The sequence below is a fragment of the Aricia agestis genome, chromosome 1 (genome assembly GCF_905147365.1).
Source record: "Aricia agestis chromosome 1, ilAriAges1.1, whole genome shotgun sequence".
NCBI lineage: Eukaryota > Metazoa > Arthropoda > Insecta > Lepidoptera > Lycaenidae > Aricia > Aricia agestis.
The window spans coordinates 6856081-6881518 of record NC_056406.1 but is presented as its reverse complement, the minus strand read 5'-3'; the positions used below and the strand labels follow the sequence as shown (position 1 = coordinate 6881518).

The following is a 25438-nucleotide window of genomic DNA, read 5'->3' as shown; positions in this document are numbered from 1 at the left end:
ACAGGGGTTTTAATGTTCAAGACCTATTTGCAATAAAAAACATTTCTATTAACATACCTACTTTTTTAAAAGGCAAATCACAAATACCAGGGGTTTTGCTAAAACGTGACCAGAAGCTTGCAAGGCAACGTGTGCACATTGAGAGATTGATAGGATTAACAAAAACATACAAAATTTTACAAACATCATTAAACTCTTTTTATGTGCCTTTAGCATCAGAAATATTTTTTATTTGTTTTATGTTATGTAATTTTAGGGAATGTATTGTTGATAATAAAAAGTAAAAAATCAATGTATTTTTTTATTTATGTGATCTTATGTTATAACAGATAACTACTACCAAAACTAACAAAGTATTTATAAACATTGCTGTAATTCTGAAATAAAGGCTATATATTATTATTATTATGTTATAACAGAATGCTTTAGTCCATTTTCATCACATTGATGCTTTATAATTAACATAATATATTATAGATATAGCTAAATAATAAGTTTTTGTTTCTAATAACTAAACTTGGCAATTTGTGACTAAACTAATAACTAAACTAGTAAATGTGTATAGTTAGTAGAAACAAAACTTGTTTTCAGTTCGAACACAATGAGGTAGATGGTTCACTGACTGAAGATGTAGTGGGTAAACAAATTAAGAAATGTTTGTTTTTTGCATAAATTATGGCTTTAACCTGGAAAATGATTTTAAATAATAAAAAAAATCCACCCACGTCACGAATATTATGATTCGAATAATCAAGATAATTAAATACGTTTTTTTATTAAATCATAATCATTATATAAAAATTGATTAAAAATCGCAGCCTTAAAATAGTTATTATAAAAATCATCGACTTTTGTTAACATAGAGTTAATGAACTCGTCATTTCTTGAAATATGAATTACTTCTAAAGATTTATAAGTATAAACAATTAAATTACAATACAATCTACCTGTACAATAAAGCTGGCCTTGTATTTGGTAGTAATATGGGCTAGACTGCTTTAATGTGAGCATTTGACTTTGAGGGTCCTTTACAAGATATGGTACAGTAACAGGTGTAATGAATTCATTCCTTGAGGAAAATGGGCATTTTACCTCTATAATTGTCTCTTCTCCTAACAGTCCGTCGGGGCTAGCACCTAAATATGGCTTGTCTTTACTAATGAAAAGTCCACAAGGAATTACATTTAAATCATAAACGGCCATATATTGATTAAGTGCAATGGCTTCATTTAAAATGCCATGTGTCGTGGCCCTAGACGTAAATAATTGTTGATTTAATATTTGGTGGCAGTAACTTTTTTTTGAAGTATCTTTTAAATGACACACTGTGTGAAAATTACTTGCTGTAATTCGATACTTTCTTTCAGTAAGCCATTTAGGACAATTTTTTTGTCCCCTTGTTGTTTCTTCAATTTCAACTATGGTTTCATCATTAATATCATTTAAATTAAGTTTTTTTAATAGTTCTTCTTCAGGATCAAATTCAGTATATCTATGGTCAGATATAACTGCATAAGGGTTCGCTGGTTCATATAACTGTTTAATAGGCATTTTTGAATTTTGAAAATTTAAAACCAGATTTCTTATTTTGTTATTGTAACTATTTTTATCTACTTTTTGTATGGGGAAAGGACAAAATCTTTTTTTTGCCTTATTTCTAGGTAATTGGTGAGCTGCTATGGGAGAAGAAGTAAAACGTGTTTTGGGCATGTGAAAGTCTTGAAGTTTTTGGGTGCAGACTTGGTGTAAAAGTAATATTTTATTATGCACCATATGTTCCACTCCATGAAGCAGTACAGCAACATGCTTGCATTTTGCTTCTGTCCCACTTCCCGCCGGGCACTCACAGTTCGATTCCTGTGGTATTCCACTTTTGTGAAGCTTTAAATTCACTTCATACTGCAGCTGCTTCATAGTTTTCTTGCAATATCCTTTGATGAAGGTATTTTCCCCCACATTTGACACTCTTGCCAAAACAAGGTATCGGGACTCATACAATGCCTTAGCTTCTTTAATTTTCTTGTCATCACTAAAAAATTGTATAAAGTAAGTATATTAAGTATAATATTTGATTGAATTGTAATAAAAAACATTTGTAAGTACTTATGTACATGGGTTATGCGTACTTACAAGCAAAAATACTGTCGTATGTGAGTTTGGGTTAAATGAGGTAACAATGAAGTCGCATTTATGTCCCGATATGTCCTAACATCAGGAACTTCCATTGCATCGTCATCGGACTGATTCTCTGCACTTCCAAAATTAAAGTTCCGGTCGTAAATTTCCAATCTACAAGGTGAAATAGATAAGAATAAATAACAACAACAGAAGTTACAATTTAAGCTCCAAATTAAATATTTACTTAATATTGTTACGTAACTTAAAAATATTTGTAAAAAGCTACACATTTTTTTCATTTTTTGGCTATAAGTACCTAATTTTATTGAAAAAAAATGCAAATCAAATATTTTGAGGTTATACCTTTCGACTAATTCTGCCTTTCTTCCTCTAACCGATGCGCCTCTTTTCGTTAGCTCAGCTTTTAGTTCACTTACACGCCAAGACGAATACATAATGATTTTAATTTATTTAATACAGAAATTATGCAAAACTACTAAATTAAATTGTTGTTGTTGCTTGACACGATCATTGACAGGTAAAAGTTATGGTGGCGGCATCTACTAAAAGTTTCGACCGGCCTTCCCCATTGGAGCGACATGGCGGTTCTAACTATATCCATTTCTGTGCCCTTTACTAAAACTTTCGATGAAGTTTTGGACGGAACACAAAATGGTAATTGGCACGTTTCTTGAAGTTGTAACTTGTAACTTGTATCACTTGCACAACATCGAATATTTAATAGTTATTATTCTATCAACATTACACGATAGCCGTGTTCGTTTCATTTTTTCGCAGTTTGGCAGCTGACTGTCAACTTCATAAATGAGTGTCATGTTCAAATATAACATCCCAACAGTTCTGACAGAAATTGTTAGGATTTTATTGAACATGACACTCAATTATGAAGTTGACAGTCAGCTGCCAAACTGCGAAAAAATGAAACGAACAGGGCTAATTTTAGGAAAATAATACAAAAACACAGTCAGTTGTCACTTATTTTTCTTCTTATTTAAAAATGGCCCCGGGCACTCTTTCCGCGTATTCGCTATGGAGGGTAGATGGAGGAGAACTATCTTAAATGGGGGATATTTGGAAAAGTGTCCAGCTGTACACAGTAAATAACAGTTGAAAAATCCTCCAAGAGTGGCGCTAGCTGCAGCAAAGGGTATGGAATTAATGTAGCCGTTGGTGACAAAATATAAATTGAAGTTAGCCGAATAGCCAAGTCACAAAATTACTGGGTTAATACCAATATATTTTGAAAAATATAACCTAAAATAGCTGAAATAAAAGGTGCTAAATTATTTAAAATTTACGCTGTTGCTACTGTAGCGCCACCCTAATTTAACGCATTTCAGCGGACACAGTATATTATAAGTTTATGCTTTTTAAATACCTACAGAGATAGTTCTCCTCCATCTACACTCCAATTCCAAGCAAAACTCCAAATGTCATCTTTAGCTTTTTTGAGAATGTTTTTTTTTTGCCGGGAATGTGAAAGAGTGATGTTGTGTTTTTGTCACAGATTAAGGATTAAAGGCGAAGCCCTTATTTTCCTGTTCTGAGGCGAAGCCAAACGAGCGTAAGTGAGTCGTGACTTCTGAGCCGCAGAATTTCTGCCAGGCTGAATTTTTTTCATACAAATCACAACTCACAAATTACCTACGCTCGTTTGGCTTCACCTATAGGGTTTTTGTATTATTTCCCCAAAATTGTGTTAGGCTGTTTATACACACGCCGCCGCGGCGGTGCATGCCGCTCCATTACTCATCCTTGTGTTTTTATTTGCCCTTACACACGGCGGCAGCGATTCTTTACCATGGCGGCGCTGCGCCGCCACGGCGGCGAAAAACGCTGCCACTGCGGCACCGTGGCCCGTGTGTAAAAAGTAAACACACTTAACTGGGTTTTTAATGTGTAATATTGGTAGGGTATAATAATTAACCATACCAATGGGCAACCATGGGGCATATTATTACACGCATGAATATTATCACGATTCCGTGATAATATTGATGGTGTAATAGGCCGAATCGCAGTATCACAGTCAGTGTAGCCAACGCCTCAGTTTTAGCTGTAGATCTACAGTTTTTCGGAAATCCTCTCAGTTTTCAGTTTAGGCCTCGAAATCTACAGTTTTTATGAGCTAGCCAGCGTCATCATCATCTCATCGTCAAACGAAACAGTTAGGATCCTAATTATTAGCGTACTAAATCAGAAGAATAGAGGCTTTTGAATTTTGATTGGTGCAATCAGAATCAGAAGCTTCTAATTTGTCTTTTTTAGGATCCTAATTAGGACGTCTAAAGGTAAGGTGGAATAAGTCCCTTACCGACATGGATCGCTCGGTCGATCGATGTCTTTTTTACCAACATTAAGTCGGTAAAACAGACATATTTCATGATTTTTATGGATTTTGATTCCCGGCTTCCTGAAATATATTCTATTTATTACCATAATTAAATAATAAAAAATCATTAAGGATAAAACTGTAGATTTACTGTTTTTCAATTTAATATTTACATTCTACAGTTTTTTTCTAGCATATCTACAGCTTAGCTCTATGAAGCGGTTGGCAACTATACTTGTGATTCGCGTGATACCATCATAGAGGAATTTAATTCATGATACCTACTGATTTAACCGCTATGACAAAATCGTTATAAATCTTATAAAAATGAACAATTAAAAAGGCCAATGAAATATTATGTACTTGAATATTTTATTTTATTTTATTTTCTTTATTGGAACAAAAAACAGTTACATGCTATAATCTTAAAGTAAGTACAATTACATAAATAAAAGTGATAAACACATAACCCACACCATTGTTCGCGGCATAACAAAAAAAAAAATACAAAATATTCCTAACAAAGAGAAAGAATTTTAAATGCATTAGTGCATAGCGTTAAGTGGTTTGTAACAGATGAAAAACATTTATATTTTCTAATATTATCCTTAAATATGCAAATAATTAAAATACAAAAGAAGAAAAACTATATAACAGCTACGGACGATTTTCTAATTATTACAATTTTTTTAAATAGTCATGGACATGTTATATTACTATGAATAAGGTATTTAAATACTAAAAGTAGACAAAAACTATACAAACATAGCAGATCATTTCTCATAAAATTTGCCACTACTTTTCAAAATTGATCAAAATAGAAAAAGTATGAATAAATTAAATTTGATAGCGATGTTCGGTGTAATATATAATACATTTTTAGAAAATGTACAAGTAACCTCTTAATTAGAGGATTTAAACCGTTAAAACATTAAATTACTGAGGGAAAACAGAATTTTGGTTCCTAGTGTGTCACTTTTTCTTTGAACAATATCTTGAAAAGTTGCATATTTTTCCATTTGATAAAGTTATTTAATAAAAATATAAATAAAAAATAAATCAAATAAGTGAAAATGCTGTATTAAAATTGTAATTTATCGTTAAATTTCGCTATGGACTTTTTTCTGTGTTACCTTGACAGCAAATCACACATAAAGTTTTGTTTAAATATAAAATATAAGTATCTGGATTCCAGTTTGTATCTTTTATGAAAATTAGGTATTGGTTCTTTTAACTAGCAGCCAAATTGTTAATTTTGGTAGAATATAAACGAAATAAATTAAAAAGAACGACAGTGAAAATGTTGGGACAGTAACAAAGAAGGAGTACTGGTAACAAAGGAGGAAATGTAAAGCTGTTTCATGACATATCTAATAAAAATGGGTTTTATGAGCATTTGTCTTTTAATTTTCCATTTGCATATAATACTATGTCCCACGACTGGGTGAAAGAATTGAATGTCGTTTCAGTAAAATGTGTTATTATTTTTTACCCATAAGTCGTTTTATAATCTCCCGAAAAATATTAAAATAATGTTTAAATTGTCAAAGTTTCCTGCACTATTATAATCGAATATAAAACTACTATAGAATATATAGGGAAGTGATGCAATATCCAGAAACGTGCTATTTTGTGTTCCCTTCAAAATCTAAAGTTTCAGTAAGGCGGCTACCACTTTACCAGTAATTTGTATTCTGTGCACTTTACTGAATCAACCGACTTCACTTGACTTGACTGTGTTGACTTTTACTTAAGACTTTGACTAGACTTTGGACCTGACGATATAGAAAAACGATGCTGAAAATTGTATATTTAGAATATTATTTTCCCGCCATAATAATATAATATACTCTACACTGGCCATGGTTATATAGCCGAAGTGCCATAATAAGAAAAATATTATAATAAAAAAACTAGCTGTCAAGTAAAAGACGTAAACATAACCTCAATTTGCAAAAAGTGTAAAAAAATATCAATAAATAATAAATTTGGCGTTAGATGTATAATTCTATTACTCAATATTAAAAATGAGTGTTTTCGTAAAAAAAATAGTATCTGCCAGTAATTTATCATTTATCCGATTAAATGCAATTCGGCTTCTCTCATCCAAAAAAGATGCATCTAAAAAAGATGATGCCCAAAAATCTACAGAAGATATTAAAAAAAGTAAGCATTTGGATTTAAAAACTTTATGATTAATTGATTGTTGCTTCGGGACTGTGTTTGACTGGACTACTGTTTACTCAAATCCCGAGATAAAATAATTAATAATTATTGTTATTTTTAAACATTATTTTATCAGCTAATCGTAGTAATTACAATTACTTATAGATATTTTAATTGAAAAATATGGGGCTATAACTACACTAAACATTGATCGTCAGAAGACTAGAAATAGCTTGGATGAAGCAACATTACGAGAAATGGCAGATGCAATAAATTCCTTCGACAAAGACCCAGAAGCAAAGGTGCTAGTATTCAATGGAGAAGGAGGTTCATTTTGTTCTGGGTTTGACCTGGACGAAGTTGAAGCCAAAGGATATAATACACTTCTTGATGCAGCGGTAAGCTATATGACAGAGTAATAACTTGAGCTTAAATTGAGTTAAAATCCTTATATCTGGTTGTAGGCATACTCGCTACCTGGTATTATTATTTACTTTACAATTATAAATTAGATATATCATATACTAGAAATCAAATAATATTATTAAAACATAGTAGTAAGTGTATATTAATTACACCTTTTCAGTCTCGTCTTTTGCGTCGTCCCCTGTGTGATAAGACAACAATAGCAGCTGTGTCAGGATATGCGGTTGGGGAAGGCTTTGAGCTTGCTCTAGCTTGTGATTTGAGGGTGGTTGAGGATACTGCTGTCCTAGGTTGCTTGGGCAGAAGATTTGGTATGCCATTTCAATATGTAATTACTATTAAAATAGTATTTTTACAAAGAGTAGTGTTCAAATTACAAACATTTGCAATTGGAAGTATCAGAATCAGTATCACATCTTAAGTTATAATTTAAACAATTTTTTGTAGGTGCACCACAGAGTCTGTATGGTGGAAGACGGCTTACATCTTTAATTGGTCTGTCAAGAGCTCTAGATCTGCTTATAACTGGACGTCCAATCTCGGGGGTGGAAGCTCACAACATGGGCCTATCATTGAAAGTTACTGCTACTGGTACAGGTGAGTCTGAAAATATATTGTTGACAGATATGTAAAAGGGTATCACATTTTCTTTTTCCTTTGTACAAAAAAAATATACTTACCTGGAATGTAGGATAATATAATGAATAGAATGAAAAAAATGGTAGTATCTGAATTGAATGTTGAAATTAGTAAAGGTTTTTGGCTTTACAAAACAAATTTTATGTTTTAAAATATTTTATTTCAGCTTTGGGAGAGTCAATAAAATTAGCAAAATCTCTACTAAAGTTCCCACAGAATGCTTTAATTATGGACAAGCTAGCCGCAGTGAACTCCCAGTTGAACCCAAACAGTGAGGAGAGCATGAGAGATGAGGCCATCATGCAGAGTCTGATGGGGCTGGCTATTGAGGACTTGCAGAAGGGAATTAAGAAGTTCCAAGGAGGTTGTTCCAAATAAATTTTTCATCATTATTGAATTAAGAAATTGATTTGAATTGGTTTTGAAATAGAAACACTAAATCAGAAAGAGACAAGCATTGATAGGGTAGATTCTAGAAGATAGAGGCATAATTTTTATGTTGATGACTATCATGGTTCTTGTGTGATCTGCTAAATAAAATTAAAAACAATGATTAAATATTATACACTGTCCTTGCACTTATTACACTTTATTACAAAGTTATTATATTACATTCAATATCATCATATATAAAAACAATTATGATTTATGACTATACAATTTGCATATTCCAATACTGATATTATAATAACAACAATGATTTTACAGGCATTGGAAAACATGGAAAATTCTACAAGCTGACCGAAGCTCCACTCAAGGATTGGGAAATAGAGGATTCAACGGAAGAAATCAGTATCAAAAAAGATGAGGACAGTGATAAAGATGATAAAAAATAAAGTATTATTTAGGGTTAGCTGTTCTTGTTAAAGTTAAGGTAAAAATAAACATCTAGTCTGATTTTAGTGTTTCATTTAGATGTTGTGTTTAGTGGTCTAGTGGTATAGAGCGCGGCTCTTGACTGTGGGTTCGATTCCCGCGTTGGAAACATGTTATTTCCAAGTTTGGTTAGGACTATGCAGGCTGATCACCTGATTGTCTGACAAGTAAGATGATCCATGCGTCGGATGGGTATGTAAAAAGTCAGTCCTGCGCCTGATCTCTCGCCGGTCGTCCGTCCCACTGGGCTATGAGAGTCTTTACTCTCCTTTTCCTCAGTACACAAGAGCACTCTCTATTCCTTTGAATAGAGAGTGCTCTTGTGTACTGTTGTGAACTCACACTTGGGCACTATAAAATTACTCCTTGGTAGCTGGCCTGGTTTCAATGAAACCGGCCACCGTCACCGAAACCGGTGTGGGAGCTATTATTATTAAAGCTCTAATTAAGCTTCTAATTTTGTACATACATGCAGAGTGGCGGCGGGCGCTATAGTTTGCATTAATTTTATAGGCGTCGAAAACAGCGTCGCTGTGACACAGCGGCGTTACGAGTGGTGGTCGGCTACATGTTGATAAAAAACCGGGATGCCCGCGCCGCGCCACCTCTGTGAGTTGTGACAAGTCCCGCAGTCGCATTTTTAGGAGTAACAGCCTAAAAAGTATCCTTTGACTAGTATATGCTCCTGTTTTATCTTATTGTAAGGATTTATGTCTGTTAAGAGGCCTCGGTATTTGGCTTCTATATTCTTTGTAAGCTTGTCTTTAATAAAAACATATATTTCATTATTATTATTTATTTTAAAAAACCTTAATACATAATTTATTCATCGGTGATGCCCTTTTCGGCTTGATATTTATAGTGCAGGTCGGAGCAGTCCTCATTGGAGATGTTGACCCAGCCCTGGTCATTAATGTGGTACACTCGGATGATACCACCGGAGTACGCGTCTCTGTGGGTAGCATGGTAGATGGCACGACGACCCAGTTCTGTACAAAAATATATTGTTAGTTCAGAGTTTTCTAACCGCTTGGGTTAGTTTTTTTATCATATATCATCATATCAGCCTATAGTCGTCCACTGCTGGACATAGGCCTCTTCTCAATGAACGCCAAGATGACCGATCTCCTGCTACTCGCATCCAACATGGGCCTGCAACTAAGTGGAGATCGTCGTCCCACCTAGTTGGTTATATACCACATAGTTTTTTTACGTTTTTATAAAAATTATAGTATTTCGAATTTTATTTATTATATATTTATTATTTATAATATATTCCTCAATATAGCTTTTTGTCTAAGCTGGCCCCTAGAAGATCAATTGTTATTATCATGCTTCAATTTTATTTAACAGTTTATTTGACAATTATATTGAAGGCGCGCGATGTTCAATAATATCAACCCTAGATGGTCATTATTATTACGCAATACGTGATATTGCGCAATAAAATTGCTCATTCTAGGCGCCTAGGCCTTTTTTTATAGGTATTTACAAGTTTACAAATTTTGATTTAATACAACAGTTAGGTGACTAAATAGCTCTATTAGACCATAAATACATACCCTGTGCCTCTACATCTTCCAAATCCCAGTGGTAACCAGAATCAAGTACACCAAAGGCGTAGACTGAGCCAGATCCCACTGAGAATACTTTGCCAGGTGTGCGGGTACCCTCACTGTCCACATAGTAAAGTTGGGCACCCTGAAATAACAATAATGTAAAATATAATGTAAGTTCGAGCATATAAAACTGTGAATGGAGCTACTAATAGGAATTTATTGTAAAATAGGGTATTTTTAATCAGTAGTTAAATCAGACCACTATAAGATGCATCCATCACATTGATTGCAGGAAAAAATTTTAGGTAGTGAATGTCAAATAAAACTACAGCATATTATTATAATAGTCCAGTGAAAACTATTACAATACTTTTTCTGGTGATAAACATAATATGATAAGAAACACAAACCTATATCTGTTTTAAATTTTCTTTCTAATCATACTAATTAGACAGAGGATTCTTGTCTTTAACCTCTTAGCATTTAAATTTTAAACCACTGAACTGATTTGGATGACACACAGAACACTTTTTATTGTGATAATTTTTACTGCTGATATGAAACTGCCGGGCAATAAGATATACTCAAAAAATTTAACAAATTTACCCTTTTGTCAATTCCGGCCAACATCATTCCCATGCTCAAACCCATGCCCTTGTAGTTGTAGACCATGTTGGCCATGAGTTTACTGGCAGCGGCTACAGAGATGCGTTCACGGTTGCGGAGCTCATACAAGCGGCATTGCTTGGCCAGTACTCTGTCCCAATATACACAGTCAGCTGCACCACCAGCAAGTGTTCCTGGAAAATTAAGGTGCATTGTAAAGTGCAGTGTAGTGTATAGTGATGCTTGATAGAGAGAGGATTATGCAAGTCATGGTTACTTTTAAAACTATTATATTAATATTATTTACATTGTTTTACATTTCATATAAACATTGAAAAAAACTTTATATGTACATTGTAATTTGTATATTATACTAATATCTAGGAAACTACAAAATTCTTCGAAACTTACCAAGTAGATAGTCATTTATTTCCACAATCTTCTTCATGGATTGTGATCCAATGAACTGGCCTCCTGTTGCTCGTGAGTCCACAGCGAGCAACACACCACCCTATTGAGTACACATGTTAATGTTTAAATTTCTAAGATGAACCGAGTTAGGGAGGGATCCTTATATTTTGCAGAGTCCTAGTTGACAACATTGGATTAACTTACTTTGTAACGGAATCCCAAAGTAGTGGTACCATGATCAAACTCGATTTTTATTTGCCTTCCTGTCTCGTCTTTGGTGTTGAATTGAGCGAGTGTGTCTATCGGCTGTAAAATAAAGGTGTTGAACCAGTTATTTGATATATTTGTTATTAAATTTTTAAGTAAATAACGACAAATTATGACCACTTACATTGGCGAACGGTGGAGTAGCGAGCTGAGCACTATTCATAAAGTTTTGAGTGTAGCCGAGCACATCGTTGTTAATGGATGCCAGGGAGTCCACAGGTTTAAGATTGATCTTTTCATCTAAGCGACAAAAATCTAGCAAAGCCATTATTTAATTTATAACTGGATTATCTTTAACAAAAAGCCGAATGATGACAAGCGAAAACAGTTTTTTGAACTGTCAAATGTGAAATGACTGTCATCTGTCAGTTAAGTTTTTTTTCCTTTTTATGGCGCTATGCCTTTAAATTATAACCATGGTGTCAAGTAAATGGCGGGAAAACAATATTTTTGTAAGTGGGCCCCTAGACGATCAATTTTATTGTGCAATATCATTGAACAATATTATTCAACAATTTATTTGACAATAAGATTAAAGGCGGGCGCGTTCAATATTGACCCTAGACAGTCAATAGTGTTGCACAATACGTGATATCGCACAATAAAATTGATCATCTAGACCAGAGGTTCCCTAACTCCTTTGTTTCGTGGCCCACTTTTATAATGTTGGTGCATACTGCAGACCCCCTGAAGCTCACACTCGGTGTTGCCGGCCGGTAACAGCGAGTGTCAACCAATCAGTGAGGCCCATTCACTGCAGGACTGCCGTGCAGTCCTGCCGTGAATGGGCCTTTTTACCAGCAGCGCTCCCGTCAATGACCAATGTCACCCACATTCAAATAAAGCCTTGTCGAACTGTAGTTAGCATTGAGATCACATAAATAAATCAAGTTAACTGATTACCTGCGAAATAGAACTCAATCAGTAAAAATCGGTGACAATATTAGTGAAGAACTTCCGGTCACTTTTGGGGTACCACAGGGAAGCATATTGGGTCCCACCCTTTTTCTGTGCTATGTAAATCAGCTCTGTGCACTTAACCTTCAAAAATGCCGTATCTCCGCATATGCAGACGACACGGCTCTTACCTTTTATGGAGACTCATTCGAAGAAGTCTTTAATTCTGCTCAAGTAGGATTTAACAAAGTGTGCAATTGGTTATCGTCCCATTCCCTTACTTTAAATGAGGATAAAACAAAATATATTGTGTTCTCAATTCAAAACCGTAAAGAAATAATTAATCTTGTAGCTGCCTATTGCTACTCTACCGACTACGATGTCCTCCTTATCAACCGACAGACAGAGACGCACTGATACTTGTCGTCCGTCCCGCTCGCACGCACTAACCTTAAGTATTGTAATCTAAATATAGCTCAGCTCTGTAATGTAAATAAATACACATTCCTATTCCGACCATTGGTGTTTTAATACGTCTCTACCTCCGAGTGTACATCACTACAGTAAGTAGCACTACACATCGCTACATTGGTGACCCCGAGCAAGAAACATAGGAATCAAGAAGCAAGAACAATGTCCGAAGGAAGTGAAGCCGCCCAAGCCCACGAGAAGGTCAACCCACCGACGCAGCCCCCGCAGTCACAAGAGACACACGAGCTCGGATCCATCGCTCTAAGCCTTCGTGTACCACCATTCTGGCGCGATCGTCCCAGATTATGGTTTATCAGCTTCGAAGCCGCAACCCACGACCTGAAGAAGAGTCAAGCCCAACTTTCTCAGATGGTAATCGCCCAGCTAGACAAACAAGATGTCGAACAGATCGCCGATCTTCTTTACAGTCCGCCAGCCCAGAACCAGTACAAAATCCTGAAAGAACGCCTCATATCAGTCTACGAAGAAAGCGAAGGACGTCAATTCCAAAAATTACTACAAGAAATGGAACTTGGAGATCAGAGGCCTACTCAATTACTTCGTCGCATGCGCAATCTCGCTCGCGACAAAGTACCCGACTCAACATTACGTCTAATGTGGATGAATCATCTTCCTGCACACGTTCGCTCGGTACTCGTAGTAAGCGACACTATCAGCAAGACCGCTGCTCTCGATGAATTAGCACTTCTCGCCGACAAAATGCTGGAACAAAATCAAGAAATCTCCGCCGTCGCCTCAACGTCATCGTCGTGTTCACCTGCAAGCCGAGATCCGGAACTCCTAGAAATCATAAAACAATTAACAAACGAAATCGCCGAACTCAAGTCGTCGCAACATTACTACAGAGGTCGCTCACCGTACAGATCGAGCCGTTCTTATCGCTTCCACTCAAGCAATAGAAACAATAAACAACAGCGCCTGCCGTCTCGCTCGCGCGAACGGTGTAGTACTCCATCGCCGTACTGTTACTATCATCGCCGCTTCGGAATTAATGCAAGAAGATGTACAACTCCGTGCACATTTAAAGAAGAAAACAAGTCGTCGGAAAACTAAGGAGAACGTTAGCAGCGGCGGAACCTAACGTATCAAGCAAATCCCACCGCCTTTTTATCACTGACAAGAGAACAAGGCTTCAATTTTTGGTTGATACCGGCGCAAATATTAGCGTCATACCGAGAAAAAAAGGATCAAAAGTTCAATCTCTCCCATTCAAGTTATACGCCGCCAACAATACAACAATAGCAACATACGGAGAAAAGACGCTCGAACTTGACCTAAACTTGAGAAGACCGTACAAGTGGAAATTCGTCGTAGCAGATGTCACAAAACCAATCCTTGGCGCAGATTTTCTCAATTTCCACAATCTAATAGTCGATTTAAAAAACCGTCGACTAATAGATAACATCACCAACCTCACCGTGGCAGCTCCAGCGACCAGCACGAAGATACCTACAATAAGAAGCATCGACCAGCATCAGTCTTACCACGATATCCTGGCCGACTACCCTGGTACAACTCGTCTGTCCGCCATGAAACTTAACAACAAGCACAACGTAGAACATGTCATAGAAACGACCGGACCGCCTATATATTGCCGAACGAGGCCACTACCGCCGCACCGATACAACGACGTGAAGAATGAATTCATCAACATGATGCAGCAAGGACTATGCCGGCCAAGCAAAAGTCCTTGGGCGAGCCCACTGCACGTAGTATCGAAGAAAAATGGTGATCTTCGCATCTGTGGTGACTATCGTCGATTAAATTCAGTCACTACACCCGACCGCTATCCGATCCCGAGACTACGTGACTTCACCAATCAGCTGTCTTCGAAGGTCATATTCTCAACGATCGACCTAAACCGGGCCTACCAGCAAATACCTATCACAGAAAAGGACATAGAGAAAACTGCAATCACAACACCGTTCGGACTCTTCGAATTTCCTCGAATGTGTCCCGGACTAAGAAACGCCGGCCAAACATTCCAAAGATTCATTCACGAAGTACTCCGAGGACTCGACTACGCATTCCCGTTTGTCGATGACGTCATTTTAGCCTCCGATAACGAGAATCAACATCGTCAACACCTACGAGAAGTACTACAACGATTCGAAGAATACGGCATTACCATAAACCCGTCTAAATGTGTTTTTGGTAAGCCGCAAGTCAAGTTTTTGGGCTACACAGTCTCTCAAGAAGGTATCAAACCGCCGGAAGACAAGATTCAAGCTATTATCGATTACCCAAAACCATCCAATATTGAAGAACTCCGACGTTTTCTCGGTATGCTCAATTATTACCGAGAAAACATACCTAAAGCCGCCGACATACAAGCCCCGCTCAATTCATTTCTACACAACTGCAAGAAAAAAGACAAGACGACAATTCAGTGGACCGAAGAGGCAAATCAAGCTTTCATGAAATGCAAACAAAGCATTCAAGAAGCCGCCACTCTCGCTCACCCACATCATTCTGCCTCACTCGCACTCATGTGCGACGCATCTGATAAGTGCGCGGGAGCCGTGCTACAACAACACATAAACAAACGATGGCAGCCACTTGGATATTTTTCTAAGAAATTTTCCGACGCACAGACGAAATACAGCGCATTCGACCGAGAGCTTACTGCAATCTACATGGCCGTTAAACATTTCCGAAAAATATTCGAAGGAAGACATCTCATAATATATACGGACCACAAACCTCTCACATACGCCTTCACGAAGATAAATAGCAACAATGAAGTGGCCCGACGCACGCGACAAATATTATTCATCGCCGAATTTACGACGGACATACGACACATAAGTGGAGCCGATAATATCGTAGCCGACGCACTATCACGAGTCGATGCGATTACATTTCCAACTTCGTTCGACTACGACGAACTCGCCGCAGCTCAAGAAAAGGACAGCGCTATACAAGATTTAATGAGACAACAACATCTTCAAATAAAGAAAATCAGCCTGCCGACATCTCAGAAGCAAATATACTGCGAATGTTCAACTTCTCGCATTCGTCCATACATACCAGAAGAACTTCGTAAAAAAGCATTCGACGCCGTCCACAAACTCAGTCACCCTGGTATACGAACGACACGCAAGCTTATTCAAGACCGCTTCTTTTGGCCCGCAATGAACATAGATGTCGGAAAATGGGCGAAAACCTGTATAGCATGTCAAAAGGCGAAGATACAGCGACACACATCAAGTACTGTATCTACTTTCCCGCCTTCCACGGATCGCTTCTCTAACTTGCACATTGACATTGTCGGACCTCTTCCCACTTCGCCCGATGGAAAGCGCTACCTCATCACTATGGTAGACCGCACAACCAGATGGCCCGAAGCAACGCCAGTAGAAGAAATATCAGCGGAAACTACAGCGAAGACACTCTACGAAACCTGGATTTCCCGTTTTGGATGTCCAACCAAGATAACATCGGATCAAGGAAGACAATTCGAGAGTCAACTATTCGTTGCTCTCACACAAATGCTAGGCGCCGATAAAACACGAACCACAGCCTACCATCCTCAGAGCAACGGTCTAGTGGAACGATGGCATCGCAGTATGAAAGCAGCACTTAAAGCTCGACTCACACCAAACAAGAACTGGGTCGACGAACTACCTACTATTATGTTAGGTCTGCGTGCCGCACTCCGCGCCGACACGCGAGTTAGCGCCGCAGAACTCACTTACGGTCAAAGTCTGCGACTACCTAGCGACTTTTTCACCGAGCCAAAAGTCCAGACAACCATGGACTACAACTTCGTTTCCAATCTTCGCCGCACCATCAACAATCTGAAGCCACAGCCAGAACAGCATCACAGCAACAGCCGTGTCACATTTGTACACCCAGACCTGCAAAAATGTGAACATGTCTTTTTACGAATCGACGCTGTGAGAAAACCGCTACAGCCGCCGTATGAAGGACCGTACCGTGTACTTAAGCGAAATAGCAAGTTTTATACGATACTCCGATCCGGACAAGAAGCAGTCGTATCAATTGACCGCTTGAAACCTGCGTACATCATCAACGAAGAAGAGGATGGACAACCGCGAGACGACGTGAAACAATCGCGATCCGGGCGAATCATCAGAACACCGGTACGTTTCACTTGAGGGGGAGTCCTGTAGCTGCCTATTGCTACTCTACCGACTACGATGTCCTCCTTATCAACCGACAGACAGAGACGCACTGATACTTGTCGTCCGTCCCGCTCGCACGCACTAACCTTAAGTATTGTAATCTAAATATAGCTCAGCTCTGTAATGTAAATAAATACACATTCCTATTCCGACCATTGGTGTTTTAATACGTCTCTACCTCCGAGTGTACATCACTACAGTAAGTAGCACTACTCCATCGCTACAATCTCAAGAACCAAATTTATGCACACAAATGTCACTTTTCTCCACTTTCAAATAATTGCAACTGCGCCAAAATTTCCCGTGTTAATAATATAAAATATCTGGGTATTGAGATTGATTCTAATCTAACCTTTGAGAACCACATCAATTCCTTAAGCAGCAAAATTCGGAAATTGTCTTACATTTTTAAAACACTACGGGAAGTGGCAGATAGACAGATTATAAAGTCAGTATATGAGGCATTAGTACAGTCCATAATATCGTACTGTATCACTACGTGGGGCGGAGCCTCCAAATCTAAATTACTAACCCTCGAAAGATCACAAAGAATGTTACTCAAAGTTAGCTTTAGAAAACCTCGCTTATATCCTACAACTAAATTATACGAAGACGCCCAAGTCCTTTCAGTCCGTCAACTTTATATATACCATACTCTACTACACACACATAATAATATACCACAAGAAGGCCGCAGAACACTTATAGCCCATACGAGACGTAGCTACGCTACATGTGAGCCTACAGCCGTCAATACATCTTTTGCTCAGAGATTTACTCAATATTTAGGTAGCGCCCTCTATAATAAATGTAACAAACAACTTTATATATCTAATTGTACCAGAACTGAATGCAAGAAACTAATTTATAAATGGTTACTAGGTCTTAATTACGAAGAAACGGAAAAGCTATTATTAGCTAGAATGTAAATTTATTTATTTATATACAAAAAGGTAAAAATCATATTTAATATTAAAATATTGTTATCTTATAATCATAATATATACAAACACAACCAACAAACAACACACAAACACCACATACACAATTACACTTACAACATACACACACCTAAATTAATAAGATTATTTTTTACTATTTACTTTAAATTAAGAAGGTAAGAATATCAATATGTTTGACGCATATTTAACGGATGTATAATATTATATTGTAATATACATATAATGAGTGTAACTAAGTGATGTTCACAAATTGTACACAAATACATATTATAATAATTTTGGTTGGGGGGGCCTGGAGATCTATATTACAGGCTTGGCCTAGTTTAGACTCCAGATCTCCCACAAGTTACAACTTAATAAATATGTGTAAACTATTAGTTTTTAAGTACCTTTATATATCCTTGTAATTTGTGGAGATGAATAAAATGATTTATTATTATTATTATTATAGTTAGAACGGCTAAGCGCGTGGAGTACGCGTGTTTCAATCTTGCTCTGTCGTGCAAGATTCGTTGAACGTTCATTCAGTCAGCGCGCACGTCTCGACTTGGTTACACCGGAGTGGTTGTGCAAAAATGCCTCATTGTACAGTGTCTAAAGCGCTTATTCCACTTGTCCTATTTAGAAGTCATTTAAAATTAAAATAACTTTTTGAAAAATATAAAATAAAATAAAATAAAAAATAAAATTTTGAAAACTTTATTTTTAATATTTAAAAATAAATTTTATCAGCCAGCGCGAGGCACATTCCGTTCATAATCCTAGTGAAACCCGACGAATTTGACAGATATTGAAACCTGTCCGTCTCTTTGCTGTCGAACTACTGGTCGTTATGTCTATTGTGACATTAGGGAGCATACCCATACTACGTGACCTACGTTTTAAGATTTTTTAACCCCCCCCCCCCCCCCCCCCCCCCTTCAATTGTTCACGTGGTATTGACAAGAGTAATTTTTAATCATTTTGTAAGTTGAAAGAGTAGATATCAAATGAAAATAATTTGACTCATATAATTATTTTGTGCTTATTAATTAATTTATTACAAAAGACTCTTCGCATGTTTATAATAATTATTACTACTTAATTAAATATAGGAATAAAATACTTTGATACCCAATAGTTTGCCAAAAAGAAGTACTTGATACCAAAATTTACAATAATTGTTAGTACTTAATTATATATGGGAATAAAAATAACGATCACCAAAAATACATTGATACCCAATAGTTTGCCAAAAAGCAATACTTGACACCAATATTTAAGATATACTATACAAGGTGTAACAAAACTAAGTGATAATACTTTAGGATGTGTACGTGTTCCTGTATTAGGATGTATGAGTTTACTGTAAAAGTAGCAGCGCTGAATGAGCAAAATTTTTTTCACTTTTGTATGGGCAAGCGCCCCAGTATAACGAGTTTCCCCATACAAAAGTGAAAAACAATTTGGTCTTTCAGCGCTGCTACTTTCACAGTAAACTCTATGTAAGGAACACATACACACCCTAAAGTATTATCACTTAGATTTATGTATATTACAGCCATCGAAAAAATGATTAAAATTTATTCAGCAGCTTTGACTTATATTCATTATTACTACCCGTGGCCCGCTGCATTGGTCGGTACCGCCGCAAAAGCTAAGTCTCGCAATTTTTAAATATGTAATATTATCTTCGAAAATATTCATTAAAATCATATGCTGTAAAGAGCCATATAGATCTACATAATATATTAAATTTACAATGTATTAAAAGTATTTTGAATAAGTATTAATGCCGTATTGGTTAAAATCGCTTCGAAAATTAGCCATTATTTGTCGTTAAAAGAAAATGACAAAAAACTCTTATTGTGGGATATCCATAAGAAATAGACATATACCAATGTGGATTTTTCTGTAGACCTTTTGAATATGTACAATACTTGGTACATTATTTTGATAAATCTCGTAGTGTTCAGCCTGCGTTTGCAATGTAAGTGGAAAAAATTTTAATTATTTACGACATCACATTAGAAACCCCAACAGTATTTCTCCACTATTGGAATGTTATTATACTTATAAACCTTCCTCTTGAATCACTCTATCTATTAAAGAAAACCGCATCAATATCCGTTGTGTAGTTTTAAAGATTAAAGGGAACAAAGGGACATGAGGGAAAAAAACTTTGTTTTATAATATTTAGCGATAGTCTAAAATTACAATAGAACAATCAGAGAAATTAATTTCTAGGCAGATGGCGGACCTAAGTAATTTGGTCGCGTTTAAAGTTATACCCAACCGACAGATCACAATTAACATTGAATTGACATGATTCGACTACATGACGTTGGTCTGTCAACTACCTAGGAATCAATTTCCTCGATGGTACCTACTAGCTATTTTAGTCACGACTGTAGTTCAAATAGTAATTGCACACCAAATAGTAAATATATGATCACCAAGCTTGATAGCTCCACCAAACTTCAAAATGCCTGATAAGTGACAACTGTGCCTGTTTTTTTAATGGCTGTTTGTTATAAATAACCATAATAAATGCCAGTGTCAAGTATTAAATGGCGAAAAAAAGTTTTTTGTATAACGTTTCGACGGGTGCAAAGTAAAAAGAGTCATCTACAAAACAGCTACTTTTCAGGAGAGCGCATAATAGGAAAAAATGCTCCGATTTTGTCAATTTCCAATCAAATTTATTGAAATTTTCATCGTTGTTTCATTATTTATAAATTAATCCACATGTATATTTAATTTCTTCTATTTATGTTTAATTTACGAGATATTGTAGTTGTCTGCATCTACATTGCGCTTGAAAATATGACAACTGAGTTAACTACCACTTGGTCGTTTCTACGTGGGAATTAAAAATTATATTTATTAAAGTATTTTTACCGATTACTAGTGCGATTATCAGTACCTACGTAAAGTGTAACACTTTATATTATTAAAATATGTAGTTAATGCCCGTTTTACACCTTAAAAACACCAAGTTCAGAACATAATTGCATAGATATCTTTTTCTACGTTGTCGATTCGGTGCAAGGTGCACGATTTAGAAGGAAGTTAAAATATGAAATACTAGCTTTTGCTCGCGGCTTCGCTCGCGTGGAATTTGAAAATCGCGTAAAATGCAAATATTCCTGTAAGCTCCCTTAGAAACATGATGTTATTCCAAGACCAAAAGTAGTCTAGTAACATAAGCGGTTTTATCTTTTCAAATAAGTTTATGCCAAAAAAACAATACGATTAGTTTCTTAGTTAGAGCGTGAAGGAAGGACAAATAAATAAATAAATAAACAAACATACTTTCCCATTTTAATATTAGTTTGGATATACTTAGGAATCATTCATTTACTTTCGTACAAATCGTAATTTCTCACAACAAAAATGAAATTCTGTGTCATTACTTTAAAACTAATTTAAAAAGTATTCAGTATCATTATCAGTACAGGAACTATGTTGTAAATTATTATAATTTAGGCAGAGGCTTATTACGAGTAAGTCTTTGTACTTGGCACTTGTGAATTGTGATCATGATGGGTTCATTATAACATCATAAGCGTCGCCGGACATTTTACACCATCGAAGGGATGTATACGATTCTTCAGAACACAAAATGAAATTTTATTTCAACGATTTCTCAATTGCTTTTCATGATCACAGAGATCCTAAAACCGGTCAAAGATAAGTTAAAAGGAAAATTTCGCGAGATATTTTTGCGCTACAGTTAAACTTGCAAATGCCGGAATATGATGTTTTGCATATTTTGTTTACCTAAATTTTCTCGTAATTTACGTCATGTGTCAATACACGTGTTTTTATTTCTCAATCGCCTTTTCTTTAGATCAATACTGAACTGATGACGTCTTTTTCTACCGTTTAACGAGGAAGGCATAGAATATTCACTTGATGCCTCCACTGCCGAAGAAGTATCAATGGTGTTGTCTTTAGAAGATTCACAGTTTGAGAGGGATAATATACTCGATGGCTCGATATATGAGTTAATAAACTCAAGCAGGTCATAGATTATATGAGATCAAACTATCTGTTTATTAAAAAAGACATAATATTTTGATCTAATACTGATAATGGACGCGGCGGACTTGAAGTGATGAATTGTATTCTGAGGGCGTTGGCGTATTTAATAATTTGCTTAGATCGACATCCAAATTTTCAAAATCATTTTATATTTTAGACTGAGAGTGAACTGGTGTGACTGGCCCAGAGTATTCAGATCATGGGGACTTATCTTACGAAGTTAACTTATATTCATTTGTATTCATCGCTGATACATCAAGGTTTTCTATAGAAGTTCAATAATTCTTCATCGGGCAACACAGTATTTTGCTCGATAAATCTATCGTTTATGTTCTGGAAACTTTCAACTTCTTTAAAAAGTTGTTTTGGACTTTCTGAACATGAAACAACAGTAAAAAATAACAGAAAGAAATTAGAAGTCAATTAATATAATAACAATAAGAATTAACATAGAAAGGTACTCATAAACATAACAAACAATACTAATTTACAAAAGTAAATTGAGACATCTAAATCACAATCGCAACGTAGAAAAAGCTATATGGCAGATAGCCGCTTATGCCGCATAACATTAACCCCGCGCGTCCCGCGTATAGACGATCAGCGGTAGTTATCCGCATCTACGTCGTGCAATTTCACAAAACAGGAGTAGATGTCTTCTTTTACGTGACAAAAGTACCAGAAATAAGGTGATATTTGAATTTTTGTTTTTGTTATGTTGTAGAACATGATATTTTAAGCTAGTTTCTACAAAAAAACGAAAAACTCAAAATTGCAGATGACTTTTTTTACTTTGCACCCGTCGGTTTCTCTCGGCGAAATTGACTACGTGACAAAACTCTAGACCCCCTCCCCCCTCTCGTGACCGAACGTAGTATTATTAGCATTCTTTAATTTAAAATGCATCCAGATGAAATAAATCACCCCCCCAACCCTCTACATAACGCCCCCATTTTTTTTGGGTCCCACACCGACCACCTTTAGACCTCCAGCGCCCAAAAGGGGGCATTATCACCCACTTTGGGAAAGACTTAGGCTTTGTATATTTTGTCCCTATTCATTGCGAAAGTTTCTTTCGTGATTTGTATGGGCAAGGCACAGCGAACCGAATCGAGACAATCGGTGACATGGCGATACAAAATACACTGTTGGCAGTCCTCCGACACACCTTGGCAACAATTATGTACTAAAATATCACTTTACACTTAGGAATTATTTAAACTTAAAGTCAGTAAAATATATTATTTCATTACTTTTTAAAGTTGTTTGGCGGGGGTTTTTTTTAAATTTCTTAATTTAATTTTATTTCATGCTTTTTAAACTTGTGTTGGTTATAGTGCAGAATAATTCCTATTAACAGGACCATGGTAATGAATACCATCTAGGAATGTCCTTTTGGATGAGGCCGTCAATATGAGTCCAAACATGAAACCTCCACTTTGGATTCATATGAAGCTCGGCTTCTATAGAATCCAGGTGATGCTGCAGCAGCAGCATGCAAAAATTTATTGGTTATCTACGTCTTACTAGTTGTCGCAATTCAAATGAGCCCAAACACGAAACCGTTGCTCTAAGTTGGTGAGGAGTTGGGTATCCTATTGATTACCAGGTGATGCTGCAGCACCAGGTCAACTTTCCATTAATGTGTAAATATTCATAAATGTCACGAACTAGAATGCAATAAAGCCCACCAAACGACTGCAAGTTGCTAATCGGCCCTTCACGAACCGGATGAACCGCCACTTTTCAGCACGGAGCAGGCTGATGATGATGAACTATAGCTAAGAACACTTTCAATGAAGTCAGCTTTCAAACAAAAAAAACTAGATCAAAATCGGTCCACCCGTTTGGATGCTACGATGCCAGAGACAGACAGACAGAGACAGACCGACAGACAGACACGTCAAACTTATAACACCCCTCTTTTTTGTCGGGGGTTAAAAAAGTTACTTTCACAGCGAACTCTACATAGAGGCGGGTCCTCTATGTACACACCCTGAAGTATTATCACTTAGTTTACACCCTTTATAGTTTTCTTTTTTTTACTATAAGTATATAATATGATATGATATTGAATGTACTGTCACTTCTTGGTGGAAATTCATCTTCAATTAAATAATTATACACTTTCCTTGCACTTATTCCACTTTATTTAATAAAGTGGAATAAGTGCAAGGAAAGTGTATAATTATTTAATTAATAGGTATAATATATGCACTAGAATTGCATTCTAGTGCATTCTAGTGCCACTGGAATAGTGTAAGCACATTATTCCAGTGGCAATCCAGTGCTGGGGCCTGGGTTAGATTATTGGATTAGAATATAATGTAAACCGGCCGTTAAACTTAACTTCGGCGGCTAAGTACGAAGCCTCATCGCCGCTCCCAACTCCCAAGCCGCTCCTTGCAGCCTGCCGCCCCATTGACTCATATGATAATAATATTATCTAAGTATAACGTGGTATAACTGACTACAGACTGCTAATAAGGACGTCGTAAAGAAAATAACTTTGTTCTACGTGCTTAGTATCATAATATAAGTTGCTACAAGGAACCCAGTGTTGCAACCAAACTCTAGATGTCCTTCAGAAAGTATTTAAAGGCATTCATTTAGGCTGTACAAAATGTATAATTTTTGGCGGTCAAGGGCTCGGTCACTCCCACACATCCTAAGTCCACGTCAAACAAATTCAAAAGTCGTGAATCCGCAACACGACTGTTCCAAAGTGCATATTAACAAATGTTAACCTAGCTCCACGAAAATGATAGCCTAAAAACTCATAATTGCAACTTACGGCGGCGGTCTCTCACACCGTAACGTAACATTTGCAAGTATTGGGGCTACTATTATTTTTTCTTATAGGATTTTACAGTTTGTAAGACGACTTTTACCAAATTGAATTACGATTTACCTACCTCCATATTATGGAGGTAGGTAGAAATATAAAAACGGTGATTCACGTAATGATGAATAAATAAGTGAAAAGATAGAATTATTAAGTATTTATCTTTTAGCTTAATCATTAACATGTGACTTCTACCTACTGTATCAATACTATTATGTTTCATTTACCTAGTTGTGTTGCCATGAAAAGTACCTACTGAGCACTAACGTATTTGGCTGATAAATACCGAACTTAAGAAACACACATAAAAGTGGTTCGCTATGTTGAACCTTACAGTTCGGTGTAACATGCAGCATCATTTTGAAGTTATTAGCACATTCTTGTAAGAAATCCTTGCAATTTATCAGCAGATTTAGGGTCGAAAGTATTAGGATCGGTTCCCATAGGAATCTGAGTGTGAACTGAAAGTGGCCTTCTTTGTCACGCGATCAGTTTCTTTCTGGTATTTTTTTACTGTGTCCATGATTTTGATTTTACTAGTATTTTAATTCTTAAAAAGCTTCCTCTGTACCGATATTTATTTTTGATGTCTAGAACGTATAAGCTAGGAGAGCTTATACGTTCTAGACATTTGCTAAAATATGACT

General features: G+C 36.3%; 3 protein-coding genes across 3 annotated transcripts; 1 reads left to right on the top strand and 2 right to left on the bottom strand.

Moving 5' to 3' along the window:
* Positions 1-1626: 1626 nt before the first annotated feature.
* On the bottom strand, positions 1627-2573 carry LOC121733822 (the record flags this gene model as incomplete). The annotated part of the gene is made up of 3 exons (XM_042124202.1): positions 2482-2573; positions 2131-2289; positions 1627-2029 (listed from the first exon to the last, which is right to left on the bottom strand). Coding segments are annotated over exons 1-3 (654 nt in total), but the record flags the coding sequence as incomplete, so codon positions are not given.
* Positions 2574-6438: 3865 nt separating this feature from the next.
* LOC121733802 (probable enoyl-CoA hydratase) lies at positions 6439-8599 on the top strand. Its single transcript, XM_042124161.1, has 6 exons — positions 6439-6637; positions 6803-7035; positions 7224-7374; positions 7511-7660; positions 7869-8066; positions 8411-8599. Exons 1-6 carry the CDS (start codon positions 6499-6501, stop codon positions 8536-8538), a joined length of 999 nt encoding a protein of 332 aa, XP_041980095.1. The 5' UTR covers positions 6439-6498; the 3' UTR covers positions 8539-8599.
* A 763-nt stretch (positions 8600-9362) lies between these two features.
* On the bottom strand, positions 9363-11764 carry LOC121733807 (proteasome subunit beta type-5). Its single transcript, XM_042124176.1, has 6 exons — positions 11546-11764; positions 11359-11460; positions 11155-11254; positions 10744-10937; positions 10141-10279; positions 9363-9567 (listed from the first exon to the last, which is right to left on the bottom strand). Exons 1-6 carry the CDS (start codon positions 11687-11689, stop codon positions 9401-9403), a joined length of 846 nt encoding a protein of 281 aa, XP_041980110.1. The 5' UTR covers positions 11690-11764; the 3' UTR covers positions 9363-9400.
* Between the last annotated feature and the right edge of the window lie 13674 nt (positions 11765-25438).